This window comes from Bison bison, unplaced genomic scaffold (assembly GCF_000754665.1).
Source record: "Bison bison bison isolate TAMUID 2011002044 unplaced genomic scaffold, Bison_UMD1.0 scf7180017864020, whole genome shotgun sequence".
Lineage (NCBI taxonomy): Eukaryota > Metazoa > Chordata > Mammalia > Artiodactyla > Bovidae > Bison > Bison bison.
Genome location: NW_011494592.1, coordinates 350,849 through 371,747, shown reverse-complemented (window position 1 = coordinate 371,747; position 20,899 = coordinate 350,849). Strand labels below are relative to the sequence as shown.

The window sequence follows — 20,899 nt, the reverse complement described above, 5'->3', positions numbered from 1 at the left end:
ACATCAGATGAAGTCACTGCAATGAGAAGCCTGAGAACCGCAACTGGAGAGCAGTTCCGCTTCATCACAACTTGAGAAAAGCCTGAACAGCAACAAAGACTCAGTACCATCAAAAAGAAAAAGAAAAAAGAAAATCAACTTTGTTCAGTTATGTGTTCTGAAGTCTTTGACTACAGGGAACTAACAACCCTTAGCCATAAACATCCTTCCCGGGCTAGCAGTGCCAATGGTTGCCACTGTGCCTATATCCTGGAAAGTAGAGAAAGGAAATAAGCACAGGAGGAGAGAAAACTGGTGGCAGCCTAAGGACTGACTCCTGCAGAGGGCCTTCCCAGGGCCAACCCTAGATTGTGCAATCTTCTGTGCCTTTCTCCCACTAAAAGAAAGCTCATTAGAAAAGAGAAATTTTCTACTATTATAGGATTACCCATGAACCTACACACATATACAATAAACCCGTTCACGAACTTCAGAACTTTAAAAATTACACATTACTTGTGATTCAAGTTACAAATGGTGGACACAGCATTAAGGAACGCAAACTCTCCAGAGTCCTACAACCAACTGGAATGATGAGCCAGAAAAGTCTGTCCTGTTTTCCAGTGTCTGACCTGAAAAAGTTACTTAAACTGAGCCTGTTTCCCACAGGCTCCACAACAGACACCACCAAACTCCTGTGAGATAACAGACTAAAGGCCCGGGACACAACCTGTACAAAGTAACAGTTAGGGCTTGGTCACCAGTCGCTTGGTAACGTTTCCCACCTCACAGCCCCTCTTCCCTACTGAACTGACAATTCCTCTGTGACCCTGTCTCACTCAAAACGCTGGAAGCGTCTGGAGCCCAGGCGGTGTCTTACTTGTCTCTGCTCTCTACCCTCTTACTGCTGCTGCTGCTGCTGCTAAGTCACTTCAGTCGTGTCTAACTCTGTGCGACCCCATAGACGGCAGCCCACCAGGCTCCCCTGTCCCTGGGATTCTCCAGGCAAGAACACTGGAGTGGGTTGCCATTTCCTTCTCCAATGCATGAAAGTGAAAAGTGAAAGTGAAGTCGCTCAGTCGTGTCCAACTCTTAGCGACCCCATGGACTGCAGCCTACCAAACTCCTCCATCCATGGGATTTTCCAGGCAAGGGTATTGGAGTGGGGTGCCATTGCCTTCTCCGACCCTCTACTAGTCCCCACTAAGAATCGGCACATGATGGGAACTCAGCAAAGGCTTGATGACTGAAGAATATCAAAACTTGAGCGCTGGGGCCTCCCTGGTGGCTCAGTGGTACAAGAGTTGGCCTGCCAATGCAGAGACAGAGGTTCGATCCCCAGTCAGGGAAGACCCCACATGCTGAAGAGCAACTAAGCTCATGAGTCACAACTACTGAGCCTGTGCTCTACAGTCCAAGTTCTGCAACAAAGAGAAGCCAAAGCAATGAGAAGCCCGCACAGAAACGAAGACTCAAGACAACCAAAAATTAATAAAACTTAAAAAAACAAAAACCTTGTCAGCTGAAATAAAAATTGAATAGATTCTAATTCAAGTGATTTTTTCCCCCTGTAATGCCTCCCAGATATGTGGCAGCTTAATGTGGATATAAACCTTTCCCAAACACCAGGTTTGCAGCTTGTCCTGTGCCCCTGGGACTGACCACAAGCCTGCAAATGGGGAACATCCAACAAGACCACATTTATTAATGACTTCACTGAAGAAACTTTAATCAAAATTTACTTCTAGAACAAACTGGTATATGTGTACCTGAAACACAGGTGTTTAAAGAAGGAAAACCTCACATTCACAGTTAAGAGAACTGCACTTGGCTCACAGGTGTGAAGGCCTGTGAAACCCACCATGCATTTACTTGTGCCGTGGAACATGCAGGTGTTTTTCAGAAACATAGTTTAACTTTGTTGTTTATCTTTATCCCTGAATTTAACCTAAGAGCTTTTAAGGATCAAGAAGCAGTTGTATCAAGTTTTCTCAACTAAGACCTAGTGCCCAGTCTGTGTAAAAACTATGTACCATCCAGACCAAAATAGTCTTGGAGAAAAATAAAGCACTCCTAACAGCAGGTTTCCTAACAATGTGTGAACCAACTATTTTTAAAGAGCACCTTCAGAGAGAAAAAGAAGGAATTCAGAAGGAAAAGAAAACCTCTTCAAAGCTCAGTCCTGATGATTGACTTTGAGCTTAAAACTTGATTTAGCAGGAATTCTGACGCCTCTAGGTTTGGTAGCTATAATCCAAGAGTCAAAACAGAGGGCAAGGCGAGTGACATGACCGTCTAAGGATTGTGCAAAGTCAGCACTGGGGGATTAGGGCTCTCAACACAAACACCTTTACAGCAGGATGGATTCAGAGTCCCATCTAGAATCATCGCTGAGTTGATCACGGCCTTTCTGTTGCCATCTGTGAAGCTTTCTGGATGTTCACTGCTCGTTGGGCACACTGAAGATTACACACTGGGAGAACACAGGAAAGTTGGGTGACCCATTTTACTGCTTGTCAGCTTCCACGACTGAGGGTCTGACTAGCATAAAACTTGGGGATAATCTGTGACTTTTGTTCAGCTGTGTTAGTCTCCATTAATAAAGAAAATCGATGTCTTGTTTGACAAAAGTTCTATGAAATAAAGCTGCTATCAAGCTCTCTCAGAAATAAAGGAAATATTTATCTACTCTTGGGCTCAAGATTTGAGTGAATCCCACCCCTTATCAAAGATCCAATGTAAATTAAGTGAGCAAAACTGATTCCTATTTTACTGTAAAACGGACACAAATTATATAACAAAGACAAAGAGCCAAAATGGCACCATACTGTTTTATTTCAACCTTCAAACAATATAAAGAGGTACAACTTCTGATGCCAAACCATGCAAAGTAACAACAAAGGAACGAAAAAAATATTAACAACAAAAAGACAGTCATTGAAAGGTGCTTCACAGCAGTGCTTTGGCAGTTCTGGCAAGTATTTCTGTCCAATGGCTTCAAAACAAAAGGGTCTGAATGAACCCATGACCTCAGCTGAAGAACTCCCACACCCTCCCTGGGTAGTTTACACATTCTGAGTCATCACACACCACACCCTATACTCGCCAGACTTATATTTTTATAGTTCACCTCTTAGAACACAGAACTACAGATTGTGCGTAATTGCAACAAAAACTAAAAAACAAAACAGTGTGGTAGAAAAGTAAACGAACTCCTATGTTTCCAGTAAGGCATCAGGGAAATCGCTGCTGGCTGTGCCCTTCATTTCACCAGTTTGAAGAAACGTTTGACTAATATTTCTCAGCAAACCCAATATTCAGAAGCTTAACCAGCAGGCTCAAGTTAAAAGTTTAAAAGACAGTCCTTTTTTTTTTTTTTTTGGTAAATGTTTCTTATAAAACATGAAATCAAGTTCCACTTTATTAAAAAAAACAACTGAGCATTTTTAATAGTAAAAATATATATATGTTTATATCTCTCTTTTTAAAAAGACATTTAATAACAATACTTCAGAAGACTGGATTTAACCCTCACCCTGCCAAGCTGTCCACCTGGCACAGATACATTAAGGCAAAGGCTCAGAGAGGCATGGCCACCTTGGCGGTGGGCTTGGGGACGCAAGAGAACACACTCTGCTCCTGCAGGGCCCATTCAGAACGGCTTCTCCCTCATGTTCACCGAGCCGTCCTGCATCCCGAAGTAGACTCTCTCGGCCATGTTGATGAACAGCCCCGTGTCCACCACACCTGTGGGACGAAGGGCAGAAGGAAGTGTTAAGTTTGAGCCTCCCAAGGTAGGAAGAAAACCAGGATCACGGGGTCCGTAGGAGTGACCACCTTCAACAGCACCAGACAAATGATACATCTAAAGATGCACCTCATGCATGGTGATGAAAACACATCCTCGTTATTTTTATTCCTTCTTGCAGTCTCTCCCTCTCTGGGATCCTGGATTTCTCTCTGTACTCAAATGTGCAAGCTCTTTCCTGCCTCAGGGCCTTCGCTCACACTGTTGCCTTTATCTGGACCAGTCATCTTCTCAGAGAGGCCCTCCATCATGACTCTAAGTGCTCCCATTCCCAGTGATCCTCAATCACACTATCAGCCTTAGAAGCTTTTCCCACAAAGGGCTGAAAGATACTTGCAATGCATATACTACGTCAAGATGAAAACTCTCCAGATCAGTAAGACAACAGACAATCTAGTGGAAAAATGGGCAAAAGACTTAAGAGATACTTCACAAAAGAGGTTCTCCAAAACAGCCAATAAACATAGAAAACGGTGCTCAAACTGGTCAATAGGGAATGTAGGGACTTCCCCAGCAGCCCAATGGTTAAGACTCTGCTCTGCCAATGCAGGGACGTGGGTCCTGTCCCTAGTCGGGGAACTAAAGGTCTCACACGCTGCAAGGTGCAGCAAAAAAACTGAAAAAAAAAAAAAAAAAGAATAAAATAAAGGATACATTTTTTTTAAAAAAAGAGAATGCAAATCAAGACACCACTACACACTCAACAGGATGAGTATAATGAAATTTGACTGGAATGTAAAGACACTCCCACACATTGACTATAGGAGTAAACTGGCAAAAAACCATGCTGGAAAATCTTTCTCGGTATATCTTCTAAAGCTGAACATATTCATACCTGATGATCCAGCAACTCTACTCCTCAGTATATATCAGGTATATATATATGATCCTCACAAGATATGTAAGAGAATGTTCCCAACAGCTAAAAACTAGAAACACCCAAATGCCCGTAAGAGTAGAATGGATATACAGACGTTTTTTCACACACAAAAATGATGGTATACTATTCAGTAGTGCAAATTAACTACAACTGTCAGCAACCTTTACTGAAAATATTTCATATACACACATACTACAGTGAGATAATACTGTTCACCTACTCATGGACCCAGTGTGTGGGGAAGCACACTGGCATGCACTTCAGGCAGAAGGTAAACTAACGCCATTGTGGAAGACAATTCTGCACTATCTGGCAAAACCAGATACACTTATTCTTTCAGCTGGTAATCCCCTTCTAAAAAAGGACTGGAAATGAGTATCTGCTCATGCGGATCTGCCTAAATAAATTTCGTGAGCGTCACAAGATGGAATGCCATATTACTAAGAAAAAAAAAAGAATGAGGAAGTTCTTTTGTGATCCATTATATAATAACCTTCAAAGGGGCGAAAAAACAGGAAAATAGGAAGACAGAAAAAACAGGAAGCAAAACATGTGCCAAATATGCTGTCAACTGTGTAAACAAAGAGATGGGGGTGGGGGAGCTGACTTGTGTTTATGTAAAATCAACTCAAGAAGGCCACACACACACAAGGACACACAACTCTGGAAGCACTGGCTGTCTTCAGATGGGGAAAGTGGAGGGATGGAAGACAGAGACTTTTCACTGCTGATTCTTAAAATTTTGAAGTATGTAAATTCAAAAGGATAAAAAAATTTTCAAAGACAGCCCCCCCCATACATAAATAAAATCATCTACCGGCACTGCACCAACACGACAGGGGCCTCCCAAAGACATGCCCAGTGGCCACTCAAGACCCAGGCTTCTCAAAAATTCTACTGAGTCAAAAAGTTCCTTAGAGTTTTTCCATAACATTTCAAGGAAAAATTTGAACAAACTTTTAGGCTAACCCAATGTAACATAAGGTGACAGCTTCCACCTGATTCACGAGAAAGCCAAACTGAGTTCAGAAAAGACTTCAACGATTTAAGAGTAGAGGTGCAGGGCAGCTGTCAAAGGTCTGATCTCAAGAGCCACCTCTCTTCAGGTTATTAGGACGCTGGGAGTGACTAACCCATTCCTACACCCATCCCCAGATTAGTGGAAAGGGGAGAGGTGGCCTGGTCTGAACAAGGGGGAAAGAACCCCGCTGGCTTTGGCCCTTCTCTGCTCCGGGTGTAGCAGTGGAACACCCAAGGGTGTGGGAGCCAGGGGCCAGTTCTGCTGCCCTCTAGGTGTCCCCACACAAATGGACGTGCATGGGACACAGGCAGGGTGACAGAGATAGACAGGGAAGCTTTCCCTTCCCTCCTCCCTTGACCCAGTCCAGCATCACATATTACAACAGACCAAAGAGGAGGAGAAAAAGAGAATGAGAGAACAAACCACATGGATGACCCTGGAGGCACTGTGCTAAATAATTCACCATCTAGCTTCTCTGTTTACACCGTCTTCACTTAAGCTCCTAATGAAGCTCTGAACTTCTCTAGGATGTAGCTTCTGCTGACTGAGATGGAGACCAAAAGATGGGAGAAATCTGCTCACAAAGAACATCTCAGTGTCTCAATTAGCCTCGAAAAGTCTGAGCAGGTGCACCAGAGCCCCCTAGTGGGCACTGCAAGTAATCCTCCCACAGAGGAACAGCGCCCTCACTGGTGGGGGCTCCCTGTATTTGCATTATCACTAGGGCTAATTCTTCCAGATTATCAACAGCATCCAGGCAGAACTCCCTATAACACACAGCACAGCACCTCGCCCACGGCAGGAATCTAACGAAGCCTGGGCTAACTGAGTCATTCTTCTCCAGAGAACAGGCCAGAATCAAAGAGGTGGCAGCCAAGCTCTTTGCAGAGAAGGTGGGTTTATTTCAAGGCAAGCCCCCTGACACTCCATCGGCCCCATGCCTGCCCCAATTGAAACGGGTTGTGAAACGCCAACTAACAAAGCTGCTAGGTGAACAGTAACTGTTTTCAGGAGGAAAAGGCAAAGGTGTGAAGTTAGAAATTCCAAACATGTTATAAAACAAATTCTTCCCACCCAAGTCTCAAAGCCACAGCCACTGTGCCTCCCATGGCCAGAGGCAGGGGACAGCTATGAAGAGCCTGGGTGTCTACACTCAAGAATATATGTTACCTGGGATCATTTTGATGGCTATGTTCACTTCACTCCATTTGTGGACCCGGTCAAACTTCCAGTCCAGGATAAAGTTCCCATTATCTGTTACCACAGGACCCTAGAAGATAATTGTCCAGTGATGAGGTGATATAGATTGAGGCAGGCAGAGGGGACAGGAGAGTGGAGGTGATAACCAAGAACAATTATCTTAAGCAACCCACTCCAACCAGTACTCCACCTCATGCTTTCTATTACTAGAAGGCAGTGCTATGAAGCAGTAATGAGCAGGAGTCCTGAAGCCACTGAGGCAGCTATCTCACAGGGGCCATTTTCCTCTGTGAGCTTCAGATTCCTCTATGGCAAGAAAGGGATAATGAAACCTACCTCCTTCGGCAGCTTATGCGTAAACCACATGGGTAAGCATTTACCACAGTGAGGGCACAGTGATGCTTAGCCATCATTAGAGTGAAAAACTACAGCAAGAGAACAGACAACCAACAAGGCTCAATGCTCCCAGAGCTTCACACTGAGAACCATCAGTGAGGCAACGTACAACATTCCCCCACATCAGGCAGACCCAACAAAAAGATGGAGCAGTGAGGGGTCCTGGGATCACAGGGGCTAGGGGTAGTTTTAGTTAATTAACCCAGAATTACACAGCAGCTGTGGGCACTAGAAAGCATATAAGACCACAAATGTTGCCAGAATACAAAGACTGCTCTGCAAAATGGAGGAGTGGGAGCCCAGTAAGAACACCCAAAGGCAAGATGCTGGGGCTCTTGTGTGGTGGAACCCCAGCTCTGAGAGAGAACCCTGACAATCTCCTCTTGAATCCTCAGCTACTCAGAGAGCCAGAGTCAGAGCTTGGTATAACAACTATGATTAAGACTGTGATTTTTAAAAAGTCACAAAACACCAGGAAGAAAATACATTAAAATAAAATAAAAGTTCATCAGGGAAGAGTTACACGTAAGTTGCTTTCTCTCCTGTATGTTTCAAACTTTTTATATATAGTTCTGTCTGCAACTATAGTTAGTTTTAGAATTATTACTACTGCTTGTTTAATTAAGTGTAAGAAAAAAAGTTCTGTTCAACCCACTTTAGAAGCTGAAGTGAAGCGTTTGGACTAAGTATCTGGAGTGCATTCCTGGGGAGGAGCTTACATCCCCCAAGGAACTCGACTTCATTTAAACACAGGATGAGAAAAGAGGAAAAAGAAAATTATACCACAAAATAACTGAATAACTCTCTGTCCCAGGAGGGACTCCCCAAACCCATTTTTAGCAGCTGTTAGAGAGATCCAGGTACAAAGATCAGATCACCTGAGGAGCATCAGATTCCAAGGGACAGAAAATGTGCCCATTTGTACAGGGTACAGTGTGTTAAGTATAGTCTTGTCTACATGAGTTTGAATATGGAAACTGATAAAGCCAGTGCTCTGCAAATAAGCCAATAGGCTAATTAAAAATAAACGGAGAGAACTTCCATGGTGGCACAGTGGATTAAGAATCTTCCTGCCAACGCAGGGGACAAGGGTTCTATCCCTGGTCTGAAAAGACTCCACATGCCACAGGGCAACTAAGCCCATGTGGCACAACCACTGAGCCTGCACGCCGCAACTACTGAAGCCCACACACTTAGAGCCTGTGCTCTGCAACAAGAGAAGTCACCACGATGAGAAGCCCACACTTCTAGAGTAGCGCTGACGCCAAAACCAGAGAAAGCCCTTGAGCAGCAATGAAGACACAGTGCAGCCAATAAATAATCAACAGAAGCCACCTGCCCAGTCTGGGTAAAGACCTAACGGGAGGAGGAGGACAGGCCCCGAGAGCCTGGAACACCTTCCAGAAACCTTCCAGCCACTCACTGCCTTGTTGACGGCCATGCGAAGTTCAATCACGCCCCCAAACTTCTGGGTCACAGTTCGGCTCACTGGGACATAGGCCATAGGGATGACCTCAATGGGGATGCCCTTGTGCCACTGATCCCCGAGGTTCTTTGAATCTTTCCTAGAAAGAAAGAGTCAGAAATACAACAGATATCAATAAGCTCAGCGGTACAGACATGCCAAATTCAGGCATGGAGTTACTAACGAGGTGAGAGGGCAGGGCCAAGTGTCCAGGGCTTCAAACGGACTGGCTATGCTTTACTGTAATTAAATATGACAAAAATGTTAAAACCTGGATATGACTGGCTTGTGGTTAAACAGGTGTGAGGAACATAATCATTTATGCTCTTCCTACAGCTGTAATATTTTTTTTTAATTAACATGCTCAGCACAAGTGCCTTCTAGTAGACTCTGAGAGCCTGGTCAAAGGCTGTCCACAACACAAATCACATGTGACAGAGGGGAAGCAGGGGTGCTGGGTGACTGCCCAGGGGCAGGCCTGACCTGCTTCCTCCGCAGGGAGCGAATAGGGTGAATGAGTGATCAATAAGGACATGCTCTATTAATGAGTGTGACATCAGTTTCCTCCTTCCAGCAGACACAAGAAATGGCAGTATCTTCCTTCAGCACCAAAGCAGAACATAATTGTCCAAGGCACTCTCCTGAGTCACAGGAAGGAGAAGTGCTCCTCCCTCCAGCTCTGTTTTCTCCTGCCTAAAATGAGGGCTGGCATCTGAGGCACCTCCTCAGTGGACAGTTGAGAAACACTGAACATCGTACCTGAAATCGGCAATCACGATGAAGCGACTGGCATTGCCGGCCACAATCTTCTCCTGGGTCAGGCAGCCTCTGGGGAACGGGCAAGAAGCAAAGGAAAAAACAGGGGGCTAAGTAAGACAAAATCTGAATTTGGGAACTAAAGTCAGATAAAGGAAACCAAAATCCATTCAGTTCTGACACTCAGAAATTTAATTTTTAATTCTTAAAGGAACAGCCCCCCTAACTCTATCACACTGCAACAGACTAAATTGCGTCTCCCCGCCCTCTGCCCCCTAAAATTCATCTGGTGAAGGCCTAACCCCTAAAGTGACTGTATGTGAAAGATGAGGTCTCTAAGGAAGTAACTGTGGTTCAATGAGGTTACTGAAGTGGGGCTCTGCTCTGATTAGGATGGGTATCCTTCTAAGATGATACCAAAAAGCTCTTACTCTCTCTCCTGCCACCACAGGAGGCTACACTGAGAAGGCAGCCATCTGCAAGCCCAGGGCTTCAGAACTGTGACAAACAAATTTTTCCCTTGAAGTCACCACATCTAAGATTTTTGTTATGGCACATGGGCTAAAGACCTGCTACTTCCAGTAAATGGACTGTGGCAACAGGAGTCTGTGTCTGGGAGAAAGGGCTCCCAGTGGGGCCACAGGCATAACCCAACTAAGATGCATCTGCATCTGCCAGAGAGCACGGTGCCTGGGGGAGGTCATGTGACTGTGGCATGAAGGGGAGGAGTAAGGACAAGCTTTGAACAACCTGCCCTCTCTGCCATTTGACAGCCAGAGTTATGAAGCAGAGATAGCACAGTGAGACTTTAAGCATGTTTTGTGTCACTCCAGAGTCTGGTTGATTATAAGAACGAGGAGACAGGGACTTCACCTTCTTCAACTCACCACTTCCTAACTCCCCAAAATTAACACTCAAGAAACACCCAATAAATGTTTTCCAAAGGAATAAATACACACATCACTCCCTGCTCAGAGCCCACCAACCTAGTAATCTAGTCCCAGTAATGTGTTCGCTTTAGGCTGTGCAATTTTTTTTTTTTTTTGGCTGTACAATTTTTAAAGTTGGAATCAGCAGAAGGCAGCAGACAGAGAACCCATTAAGATGAATCACTTCATTGACCAGGCTCAGGTCCCTGTCACCAGACTGCTACTAACAACCACAAATGCCCAGCTGGCTCTACAGTCTTATGCCATCAACATCCGAGAAGAAAGACAAACTCGTGTGTATCACAGAGGCAATGTACTTATCCTGCATTCCACTTGGCTTTGCTAAGGATTAACTGGCAGATACTTGGCAAAAAAAGGCCCCACAACTCACCCACCACCCTTGATGAGGTTGAGGTCAGCGTCGACTTCATCAGCACCATCGATGGCAAGATCGATCTGCATTGAAGAAAGATACAAAAACCACTGAGACCCTCGTGAGGGAAGGCTCTGTGCTAAGCATGAACCTGCAACAGCTCATCAGATCCCAGCTGCCCTATTAGCCAAGCACAGTTATTATTCCTATTTAACCAGTTAGGAAACTAAGACTCTCAGTGGTTAAGTTATTCCACTAAGGTCATGAGGAAACATATGTAGACCACATCTGGGTGCAGCTCTCATCCACCACTTTATTCTTCCTCTACTCTTTGATGGGCTTCTCTTTGGACAAGCTGGAATTACTGAGCATGCAATCTCAGTGCGAGTAACTTCACTTCCAAGTACAGAAAGAGATATATAGTATATCTGTGGGATTAAAATTTCCTTGGAAGCAGGCAATAACAGAAAAAAGTCTGAGAAGCACTGATTTAGAAATGTCTGAACTAATATGGCAAAAACACAGGTATGCTGACACGCATCTGATGTGATTTAGAATTGGAAAATTTCTGAGATCCTGCCCCCATGATCCCACTAAAGCACCTGTCTGGGCTTGCCCACTGCCTTTAACAGGAAGTTCCATTGCCAGCCCAAAAGCAGTGAAGGAGGAGAATAGGTTCATTCATGTTTCAAAATGTGAAATCAAGGAAGAGATATATTGATACTTCTCATCACTCCTGGTACTCTGCATGGACCATATGGGAGCCTCAGGAATGGTTTTTCTAAAAACATCAGTATAAAGAAGAAAATGGCAACCCACTCCAGTATTCTTGCCTGGAAAATCCCATAGACAGAGGAGCCTGGTGGGTTACAGTCTGTGGGGCCACAAAGAGTTGGACAGGACTGAGCAACTGAGCACACATAAAACCTCAGGGTGCAAATTCAGTTCAAGCTGCAAGTCAGAAGTTGCCTGATACGGAGGTACCAAAACTTCAGTGGGGCAACCTCACTTCTGCCTTTTTACAAGGATGAAGTGACAGCCCACAATGCTCCCCGCTACCCTGCACTGACCCCAGCTGCACCACAGCCAGCTCCCTGGGGACTGGAGGGAGGCAATCTTTTCTGCGTAGGTCCCATGTCCACCTTCAGCCCAAAGTATTCTATCACTTGGTCCTAGACACCCAAGCCACTCTGGGCACTGTCCGCATATGCCCACATGCTAGCCTGGAGCTGCTCCCAGGGTTCCCATCCTTGCTGGAATGTTCTCTCCTGCCCTTGCCACCTAGCATCACAGCTCTGCTCAAATTTTCACCTCTTCCCACAAAACCCCTCTAAGCAGCAGCACTCTAGAGCTGGAGGCACCTGAATTCATCCTCAGGCTCCCACTTAAAAGAAGCAAGGCCTCAGGCAAACACCTTGCCTTCTCCATGCCTTTCTCACATTTGTAAAATGGGATGGTAATAGTCCCCACCTTCCGAACTACAGGAGCTTAAATACAGGTGACCCTGAACAACAGGGTCAGGTTCAAACCGTGCAGGTCCACTTAGAGGCAGATTGTGTCCACCACATATGCACTGCAGTACTACGTGATCCATGGTTGGCTAAACACACAGATGCAGAACCACGAATACAGAAGGCCAACTATGGCACTCAAGCATCTGTGGATTCTGGTTTTCACAGTGGGTCCTGGAACCAAGCCCCTCGGACACTGAGGGATGACTGTGGTTTAATACTGACCAGCACTTAGTAGAATAACCATACACAGTGAGTTACAGTGTACAGTGAGGGCTCGGGAAATGCCAGCTGTGAGGATGCTCCACACTCTCCTCAACGTCAGTCTCTGGATTGCTTGTGTGTTCAATCATCTTAATCATAAAACTTCTGTTTTCAAAAGCCCATGCTTGCCTCAGACAATTGCTTCTTATCTCCATTTAGCGGTAAACTCCAAGGGCCAGCCTGCTCATATTACATGTCTGTGTGAGGGCTGCAGGAAGTCCTGGGTCTCTAAGCCCCCTCAGTTAAACCACAGGGAATGTCCTGGAAATTAAGAACCTCCCCACTTGTGACCTCAGCCAGGATTAATATCTAAAGTCCCAGGAGAAGAGGTAGTATGGCTGACTGACTTTCTTCCTAGACTTGATCAGATATCCTGAGCCCACGAACAAGTGACAGTCATGAAAAAGGAGGCAGAAAAACCCAGCAGCCTCTCTTACCTCTGGGTGTCGGTCCAGGTCACTGAGAGTTAAGCCATACTGCAGGATGAGTTGACGGGCCTGTGGAGAACAGGAAAAAGCACCTGTAATCATCTCTGACCGAGGGTGAGGATTCTCAGAAGCCACTTGGATCTAAGGGTCAGACACTCAGTACCACCAAAGTGAAGTGAAGTTGCTCAGTCGTGTCCAACTCTTTGCAACCCTGTGGACTATAGCCTACCAGGCTCCTCCGTCCATGGGATTCTCCAGGTAAGAATACTGGAGTGGGTTGTCATTTCCTTCTCCAGGGGATCTTCCCGACCCAGGGATTGAACCCAGGTCTCCCGCATTGCAGGCAGATGCTTTAACCTCTGAGCTACCCTCCCAAATCCAACCTGAACCACCAAGAGATAGGGATCCAGCCCCGAGAATGGCAAAAGTTGGCCCATTCCAGGAACTGGAAGAAGGCAAACAGCACCTACTGAACACTCTGCTCCAGCACTAGACAGAGTCCCTCCTCTGTGACCTGTTACTTAAAATGATGTCATGGCCTCCAAAGCCTCTGGTAATACACTACAGTTGTTGCTGTTTTACTCTCTGAGTTGTGTGTGACTCTGTGTGACTTCCCTGGTGGCTCAGACGGTAAAGTGTCTGTCTACAATGCAGGAGACCCAGGTTCGATCCCTGGGTGGGGAAGATCTCCTGGAGAAGGAAATGGCAACCCACTCCAGTATTCTTGCCCAGAAAATCCCATGGACGGAGCAGCCTGGTAGGTTACAGACCATGGGGTTGGACGGAGCAGCCTGGTAGGTTACAGACCATGGGGTCAAAAAGAGTCGGACATGACTGAGCTTTCACTTTCTTTCTTTCTGTGTGACTCCATGGACTATAGCCCACCAGATTCCTCTGACCATGAGATGGATTCTCCAGGCAAGAATACTGGAGTGGGTTACCATCTCCTTCTCTAGGGGATCTTCCTGACCCAGGGATCAAACTGAGTCTCCTGAATTAGCAGGCAGTCTTTAATGCTGAGCCACCAGGGAAGCCCAATACAGTACAGTAGGTAGCCCTCATCTGTGGTTTCAGTTACCTATGGGCAACCTCAACCCAAAAATTTTACATGTAACATTCCAGAAATCACAAGTTTTAAACTGCACACCACTTTGAGTATAGCACGATGAGATCTCTGCTACATACTCCATCTGGTCCAGGATGTGAATCATCCTTTTCTTCAGCACACCCCACCTGTTAGTCACTTAACAGCCATCTCAGCTATCAGCCTGATGTCACAGTATCACAGTGCTTGTGTTCAACCAATCCTTACTGCACTTCATACTGGCATTCCTCGGTTTACTGTGCTTCGCTTTATTGTGCTTTGTTACCAGCTGAAGGCTGTGGCCACCCGGCCTCCAGGGAGCGTAAGGGTGCAATTTCTCCAACAGCATTTGCTCACTTTGTGTGTCACACTTTGGTAGTTCTCACGGTATTTCAAACTTTTTCATTATCATTATTACGTTTGTTACGGTAGCCTGTGACCAGTGAGCTACGTTACTACTGTAACTGCTTTGGCGTTTTTTCAGCAATATTTTTAAACTAAGGTATGTCCATTGCTTTTTTAGACATAATGCTATTGCACACTTACTAGAATATAATGGAGTGTAGACATAACTTCTATATGCACTGGGAAATTCAAGTAGCTCACTCTGCATCATATTATATTACAGTGGAATGGAACCAAACCTGGACTATCTCCAAGGTAAAGCTCCAAAGCACAATAGTGATGCTGGCAATTCAGATACACCAAAGACAAGCCATAAAATGCTTTCTTAAGCGCAACAGTCAAAGTTGTTAACTTAGTAAGGAAAGGAAAAAAATTACACGCTAAAGCTGCTAAGATCTAAAACTGTAAGAACAAATCTTCCATCCATGAAACTGTAAAGAAGGAAAAAGAAATCTGTGCCAGTCTCACTGTTGCAACCCAAACTGCAAAAGTTATGACAACAGTGAGTAAATGCCTAGTTAAGATGGAAAAGGAATTAAATTTTACAATAGTGTATTTTGAGAGAGAAACCATGATCACATAACTTTTATCAGTGTCTTGTTACAATTGTCCTATTACTAGTTGTTGTTCTCTCTTACCATGCCTAATTTACCAACTGAATGTCATCACAGGTATCTATGTATATGAAAAAATATAGTATACATCACATTCAGTTGTATCCGCTGTTTCAGGCAGCCACTGGGGGTCTAGGAATGTATTCTCCATGGATGAGGGGGCAGGGGAAGGGGGGAGATTACCATTACTTTTTAAAACTTCCTAAGCTAAGACTTTGGGCTCCTAAATCACTGCAGATGGTGACTGCAGCCATGAATATAAAAAGACGCTTGCACCTTGGAAGAAAAGCTATGACAAACCTAGATAGCATATTAAAAAGCACAGACATCACCTTGCCGACAAAGATCCGTCTAGTCAAAGTTATGGTTTTTCCAGTAGTCATGTATGGATTTGAGAGTTGAACCATAAACAAAGCTGAGCACCAAAGAATTGATGCTTTTGAACTGTGGTGTTGGAGAAGACTCCTGAGAGTCCCTTGGACTGCAAGGAAATCAAATCAGTCAATCCTAAAGGAAATCAGGCCTGAGTATTCATTGAAAGGACTGATGCTGATGGTCCAATAGTTTGGCCACCTGATGTGAAGAACTGACTCACTAGAAAAGACCCTGATGCTGGGAAAGATTGAATTTGACTCCTGGATTTTTATTTGATCCTATGAATGATTACTGCTTAATTTTTTAAGTACTGTGGAGATGTTTAAAAGTCCCCCTACTTTTCACAGAGACATAATGAAATACATACAATGAAATCATACTATGTCTGGGATTCCCTTCAAAATAACACAGGCAGAGGAGAAGGGGACAACAGAGGATAAGATGGTTGGATGGCATCACTGACTCGATGGACATGAGTTTGAGCAAGCTCCAGGAGTTTGTGATGGACAGGGAAGCCTGGCGTGCTGCATTCCATGGGGTCACAAAGAGTAGGACACAACTGAGCAACTGAACTGAACTGAAACTAAGAGCCAAATCTATAAAACATAAGAAAATTTTTTTTAATAACGTAAAAAAAAATGACAGAAGATCACTATAAATTGATACACAGTGATAATTTCCAGGCCACACTGTTGAATAAAAATAAGCAAGAGAATACCCACACTTAGAAGAGGATGTAAAGGCAGGACACCAGAATGGCTGCTAGTGAGGAACACGGCAAACTGAGAGAACAGACTGGGAAAAATCAGGATGTCTGTGGCCAAGTCAGCACCACTGACTATATGCTTTCAATATATGGAGCAACCAAAGCATGGAAACCTTTTTACCAAAAGCCATGTCTAGAAAATATCTTCTACCTAAAGTCAAAACCACCTGAGATTAAGAATGAGAAGGTCTTGGTTCTAATCTTAAATAAACCAGTCACATGACCCCTATCAAGTTTTCTCACCTATAAAAAGATGAGGATAGATAATGACCAATGTCAATCTTCAAATCCTAAGACTCTAACAATAAAACACAAACACCCTGGACTTTGAAATGTATGGGTCCTATCTGGATCCTGATTCAAACAAACTGTAGAAAAATATTTTTAAAGGATAAGACAATAGGGGAAATTAGAATCCTGGATTTTTACTTCATCCTATGAAAGATTACTGCTTAATTTTTTAAGTATTGTGGAGATGTTTTAAAGACTCCCTATTTTTCAGAGAGACATAATGAAATACATACAATGAAATCATACTATGTCTGGGATTAATTTCAAAATAACACAGGCAGAGGAGAATAGGATACAGATGAAACAAAACTGGCCATCAATTGATCACTGTGGAAACTGGGCAATGGGTACACAGAAGTTCATTGCATTATTCAGTATCCTTTTTGAAGTTTGAAATTTTCCATAATAAAAAGGTAAAATAAAATGCTGAGTGAATCAAGTTCAAAAGAAAAAAACTCATGATTTTGAAAGAGAAATACATAATGAAGGGAGGAAACAAGAAACAAGGTATTGCTGGTTCATTTCTCAGTTCCTAGGTTTCTCCCAACATGATATTGGAGAAACGATACTGATCACAGACCCTTAGGCTATAAAAACATTTGGAAGATGAACCCCCAAAGCCCCCCGCGCACTGTGGTACTCATGCCTTTGGGGAATCCCTGCCCATGACGTCCTGAGGTTGTCCTGTGTTACCAACCGCACACAGCAGACGTGATGGCAAGCCCCAGCTGAGATTAGTTTACAAAGAAGAAAGGGCATGCTCCCTCAAGATTCTGACCCCTTCCTCCACTCACCCTCTCTCACACACACGCTAGGAAAACCTGCTGCCAAGCCCTGAAGACACTGAGAGCCCTGGGGACAAGGCCCACTTCACAGCCTGTGAAGAAGTAAGGCCACAACATCCACTTGACAGAGCATGGAAGCAGATCCTTCAAGCAGAGCTGAGATGCCTGCAGCCCCGTCCAACATTCAGCTGCAAGCTCATCAGACTCAAGGACAGAAACACCCAGCTCAACCATTCCAGATTCTTGACCCCTGGAAACTATGAGCTTACAAATATTTGTTGTTCTAAGCTGCCAAGTTTCGGGGTAATTTGTTCCAGTGACAGATATCTAATACAGATGGAATATCTAATACAGATGCTGGAATAATGATATGAACTGAATGTAGCTCAGTGTGATATTCTATCACAAATAAAACTGTGTTATATATACTACTGGTGCTCAGTTCCTCAGTTGTGTCCAACTCTTTCAACCCTATAGACTGCAGCCTGCCAGGCTCCTCTGTCCATGTCCATTTTCCAGGCAAGGATACTGGGCTGGGTTGCCATTTCCTCCTCCAGGGGATCTTCTCAACCCAGGGATCGAACCTGTGTCTCCTGCATCTCCTGCACTGGCAGGAGGATTCTTTACCACTGAGCCACCTGGGAAGCCCATTATATATACTATGACCCCTGTTAACTGTATACTTTGGGTTGGCCAAAAAGTTCATTCAGGTTCTTCCATAAAATGTTACATTTGATGTAAACCTGAACAAACTTTTTGGCCAATCCACTAGTTAGAAACAATACTAAACTACATTCAAATGTATTACATGAAAACTGATGGAAGGAAACAATTCTATCATGATTCCTATGGGGGAAAGAAATCTGTATAAAATATATCATTTTCATTTAACACGAAGTTTAAAAACTGCCTGCACCACTTGCCAGTGTTATTGTTTCATGAGGATGTTCTGTTTGTCCACCTAGATGGTAATCAGAGTATGTAAGAGTACATTTTATATACACTTTCACCAGCAGTTAGGATTAGCTGAGCCAATAGTTGAGTGAGTAACTATTGTGAGTTCATTCAAAAAGGAGTTACCCAGTACAAACTCCTGCTTTAAGAAAAAAAAATGATGAGACTTCCCTGGTGGTTCTGTGGCTAGGACTCCATGCCCCCAATGCAGGGGACCCAGGGTTCGACCCCTGGTTGAGGAACTAGATTCCACATGCCTCTTCACCACTGCCGCCAGCTGCCTGTCCAGAGTGTGCATGTGAAAGGAGCCCAGTAGGTAAGTTCTGCCTGTCTTACGTGGCTGGGAGGCCAACTGCTTTCCATTTAAACAGTCTGAATCCCCAGTCACAACGTGAAGGGCCCTGTACAATGACCTCAAGGATCCCACTCAGGAGGGACCCTTCAGGCCTGCTTCCATCAGCAGGTCCTCCAGCACTCTCTTCTCCCCATATCTGACTGGATTCCCCCACAAGGCCTCTGTGCACAACCCTGCACATGGAGAGAAGCATCACCATGAGTGGCACAAACTCCTTCCTCCCTGGGTGTAATGCATTGTACTGTGCTCCCCCAAAAGAAGATTTATTGGGGCTTCCCTAGTGGCTCAGTGGTAAAGAATCCACCTGCCAAAGCAGGAGACACAGGTCCAATTCCTGGACGAGGAAATCCCACACACTGTGGAGCAACTAAGCCCATCTTCCTCAACTATGCAGCCTGTGCTCTAGAGCCTCTAAAGTTTCACAGCCTCTAAAGGAATCAATATCTAGCCTCCAGAACCTAGAGACAATGAATTTCTGTTTTTTAAGCTGCTCAATCTGTGGTTCCCTGTCATGGCAACCCTGAGAAACCAATGCAGTGAATTCAACACCACAGCCCTACTGTGGGAACATGGACCCATGGCTGGCTCAGCCACAGGTGCTCAACTGAGATTAGTATCTGTTGACACCATATACTCCAGGCTCACATGCTGAGGGGCTCCTGAGAGTGTAATGAAACAACTCCTGTCTGTCTCTTCCAGCTCTTAAAAGTGCAGGGAGCAGGAAAGCTAATGATTAGTTTATACTTCTGGAAAAAAAGACAGGAAGAAAAATTCCTTTATCATAAATTTCTGCCTTCTCAATGCAGTTTCACAGCTGGTGCCTGCAATGCCTCATGTGATCAAGGACAGTGGCATGTGGCAGGCGAGCATTCCTGTTTTTCATCAGTTTTACAATAAAACCTGAAAACTCTGCATCTTCCCTTCTATCACCTTACAGAGGAAGACTAAAGGCCATTGTGAATAAACGCTGTTTTTGCTTAGACCAGATCTAGCTTTTAAATACTATGTTTATTTTCCTCTCACCAAATCTTTTAACTTTGAAGGAAAAATCTACAAAAATCCTTTAAGTCCCTAGGGGTTTACTTGTTTAAAAGATAGAGCATAAAATATTTTGGCTTCCTTTTAGTCATTTCAGGAGACTACAGCTGGCTAAATGTAACACAAAATAAGTTTGAATTTGAGGGAGAGAAAAAAACAAACCTCTGAACAAGTTTATTTTTTAAAGTCCTATGAACTGTGAATGACTCTTCCAACCGATCAACTGGAACTGGCCATCATTTTCCAGTCTTGCTATTAATTACCATGATAACACAAAGGTGTGCTGGGAGGATGCTATCTGAAAAACACAGATCAAACTTCCTTCCAATTAAAGAAATTTAATTGAAACTTCTTGAATGTGAACACCTGTATTTAGCTCAGCTCTTTCCCCAAACCTCTCTACATTTATGATAAAGGAATTTTTCTTAACGGCATAAACCAAAAAGAGGAGAAAACAGCAACCAGTTTTCAAAAGTTAGACCACTGATGAACAATCAGATCAGATCAGATCAGTTGCTCAGTCGTGTCCGACTCTTTGCGACCCCATGAATTGCAGCAAGCCAGGCCTCCCTGTCCATCACCAACTCCCGGAGTTCACTCAGACTCACGTCCATCGAGTCGGTGATGCCATCCAGCCATCTCATCCTCTGCAGTCCCCTTCTCCTCTTGCCCCCAATCCCTCCCAGCATCAAGAGTCTTTTCCAATGAGTGAACTCTTCGCATGAGGTGGCCAAAGTATTGGAGTCTCAGCTTTAGCATCACTCCTTCCAAAGAAATCCCAGGGCTGATCTCCTTCAGAATGGACTGGTTGGATCTCCTTGCAGTCCAAGGGACTCTCAAGAGGGACTCTCAAGAGTCTTCTCCAACACCACAGTTCAAAAGCATCAATTCTTTGGCGCTCAGCCTTCTTCACAGTCCAACTCTCACATCCATACATGACCACAGGAAAAACCATAGCCTTGACTAGACGAACCTTTGTTGGCAAAGTAATGTCTCTGCTTTTGAATATGCTATCTAGGTTGGTCATAACTTTCCTTCCAAGGAGTAAGCGTCTTTTAATTTCATGGCTGCAGTCACCATCTGCAGTGATTTTGGAGCCCAGAAAAATAAAGTCTGCCACTGTTTCCCCATCTATTTGCCATGAAGTGATGGGACCAGATGCCATGATCTTCGTTTTCTGAATGTTGAGCTTTAAGCCAACTTTTTCACTCTCCACTTTCAC

The 20,899-nt window shown here is 44.3% G+C and overlaps 1 protein-coding gene and 1 non-coding gene across 3 annotated transcripts in view; one reads left to right on the top strand and one right to left on the bottom strand.

Annotated features, from left to right (window-relative positions):
• Window positions 1-2,789: 2,789 nt before the first annotated feature.
• RPIA (ribose 5-phosphate isomerase A) overlaps window positions 2,790-20,899 on the bottom strand; it is a 35,014-nt gene continuing 16,904 nt past the window's right edge. The window contains exons 4-9 of one of the 2 annotated variants that reach the window (XM_010834090.1): window positions 13,020-13,079; window positions 10,826-10,890; window positions 9,509-9,577; window positions 8,708-8,849; window positions 6,859-6,958; window positions 3,360-3,726 (exon numbers count right to left, since the gene is read on the bottom strand). In XM_010834090.1, the coding sequence (XP_010832392.1) occupies window positions 3,632-3,726; window positions 6,859-6,958; window positions 8,708-8,849; window positions 9,509-9,577; window positions 10,826-10,890; window positions 13,020-13,079 (531 nt within the window). In that variant the 3' untranslated portion in view covers window positions 3,360-3,631. Of the gene's footprint in view, window positions 3,727-6,858; window positions 6,959-8,707; window positions 8,850-9,508; window positions 9,578-10,825; window positions 10,891-13,019; window positions 13,080-20,899 lie in introns of both variants that reach the window. The other variant, XM_010834091.1, reaches the window with a different exon arrangement.
• TRNAC-ACA lies at window positions 13,623-13,694 on the top strand. Its single transcript has one exon. It is a non-coding gene; the product is annotated as a tRNA-Cys (tRNA).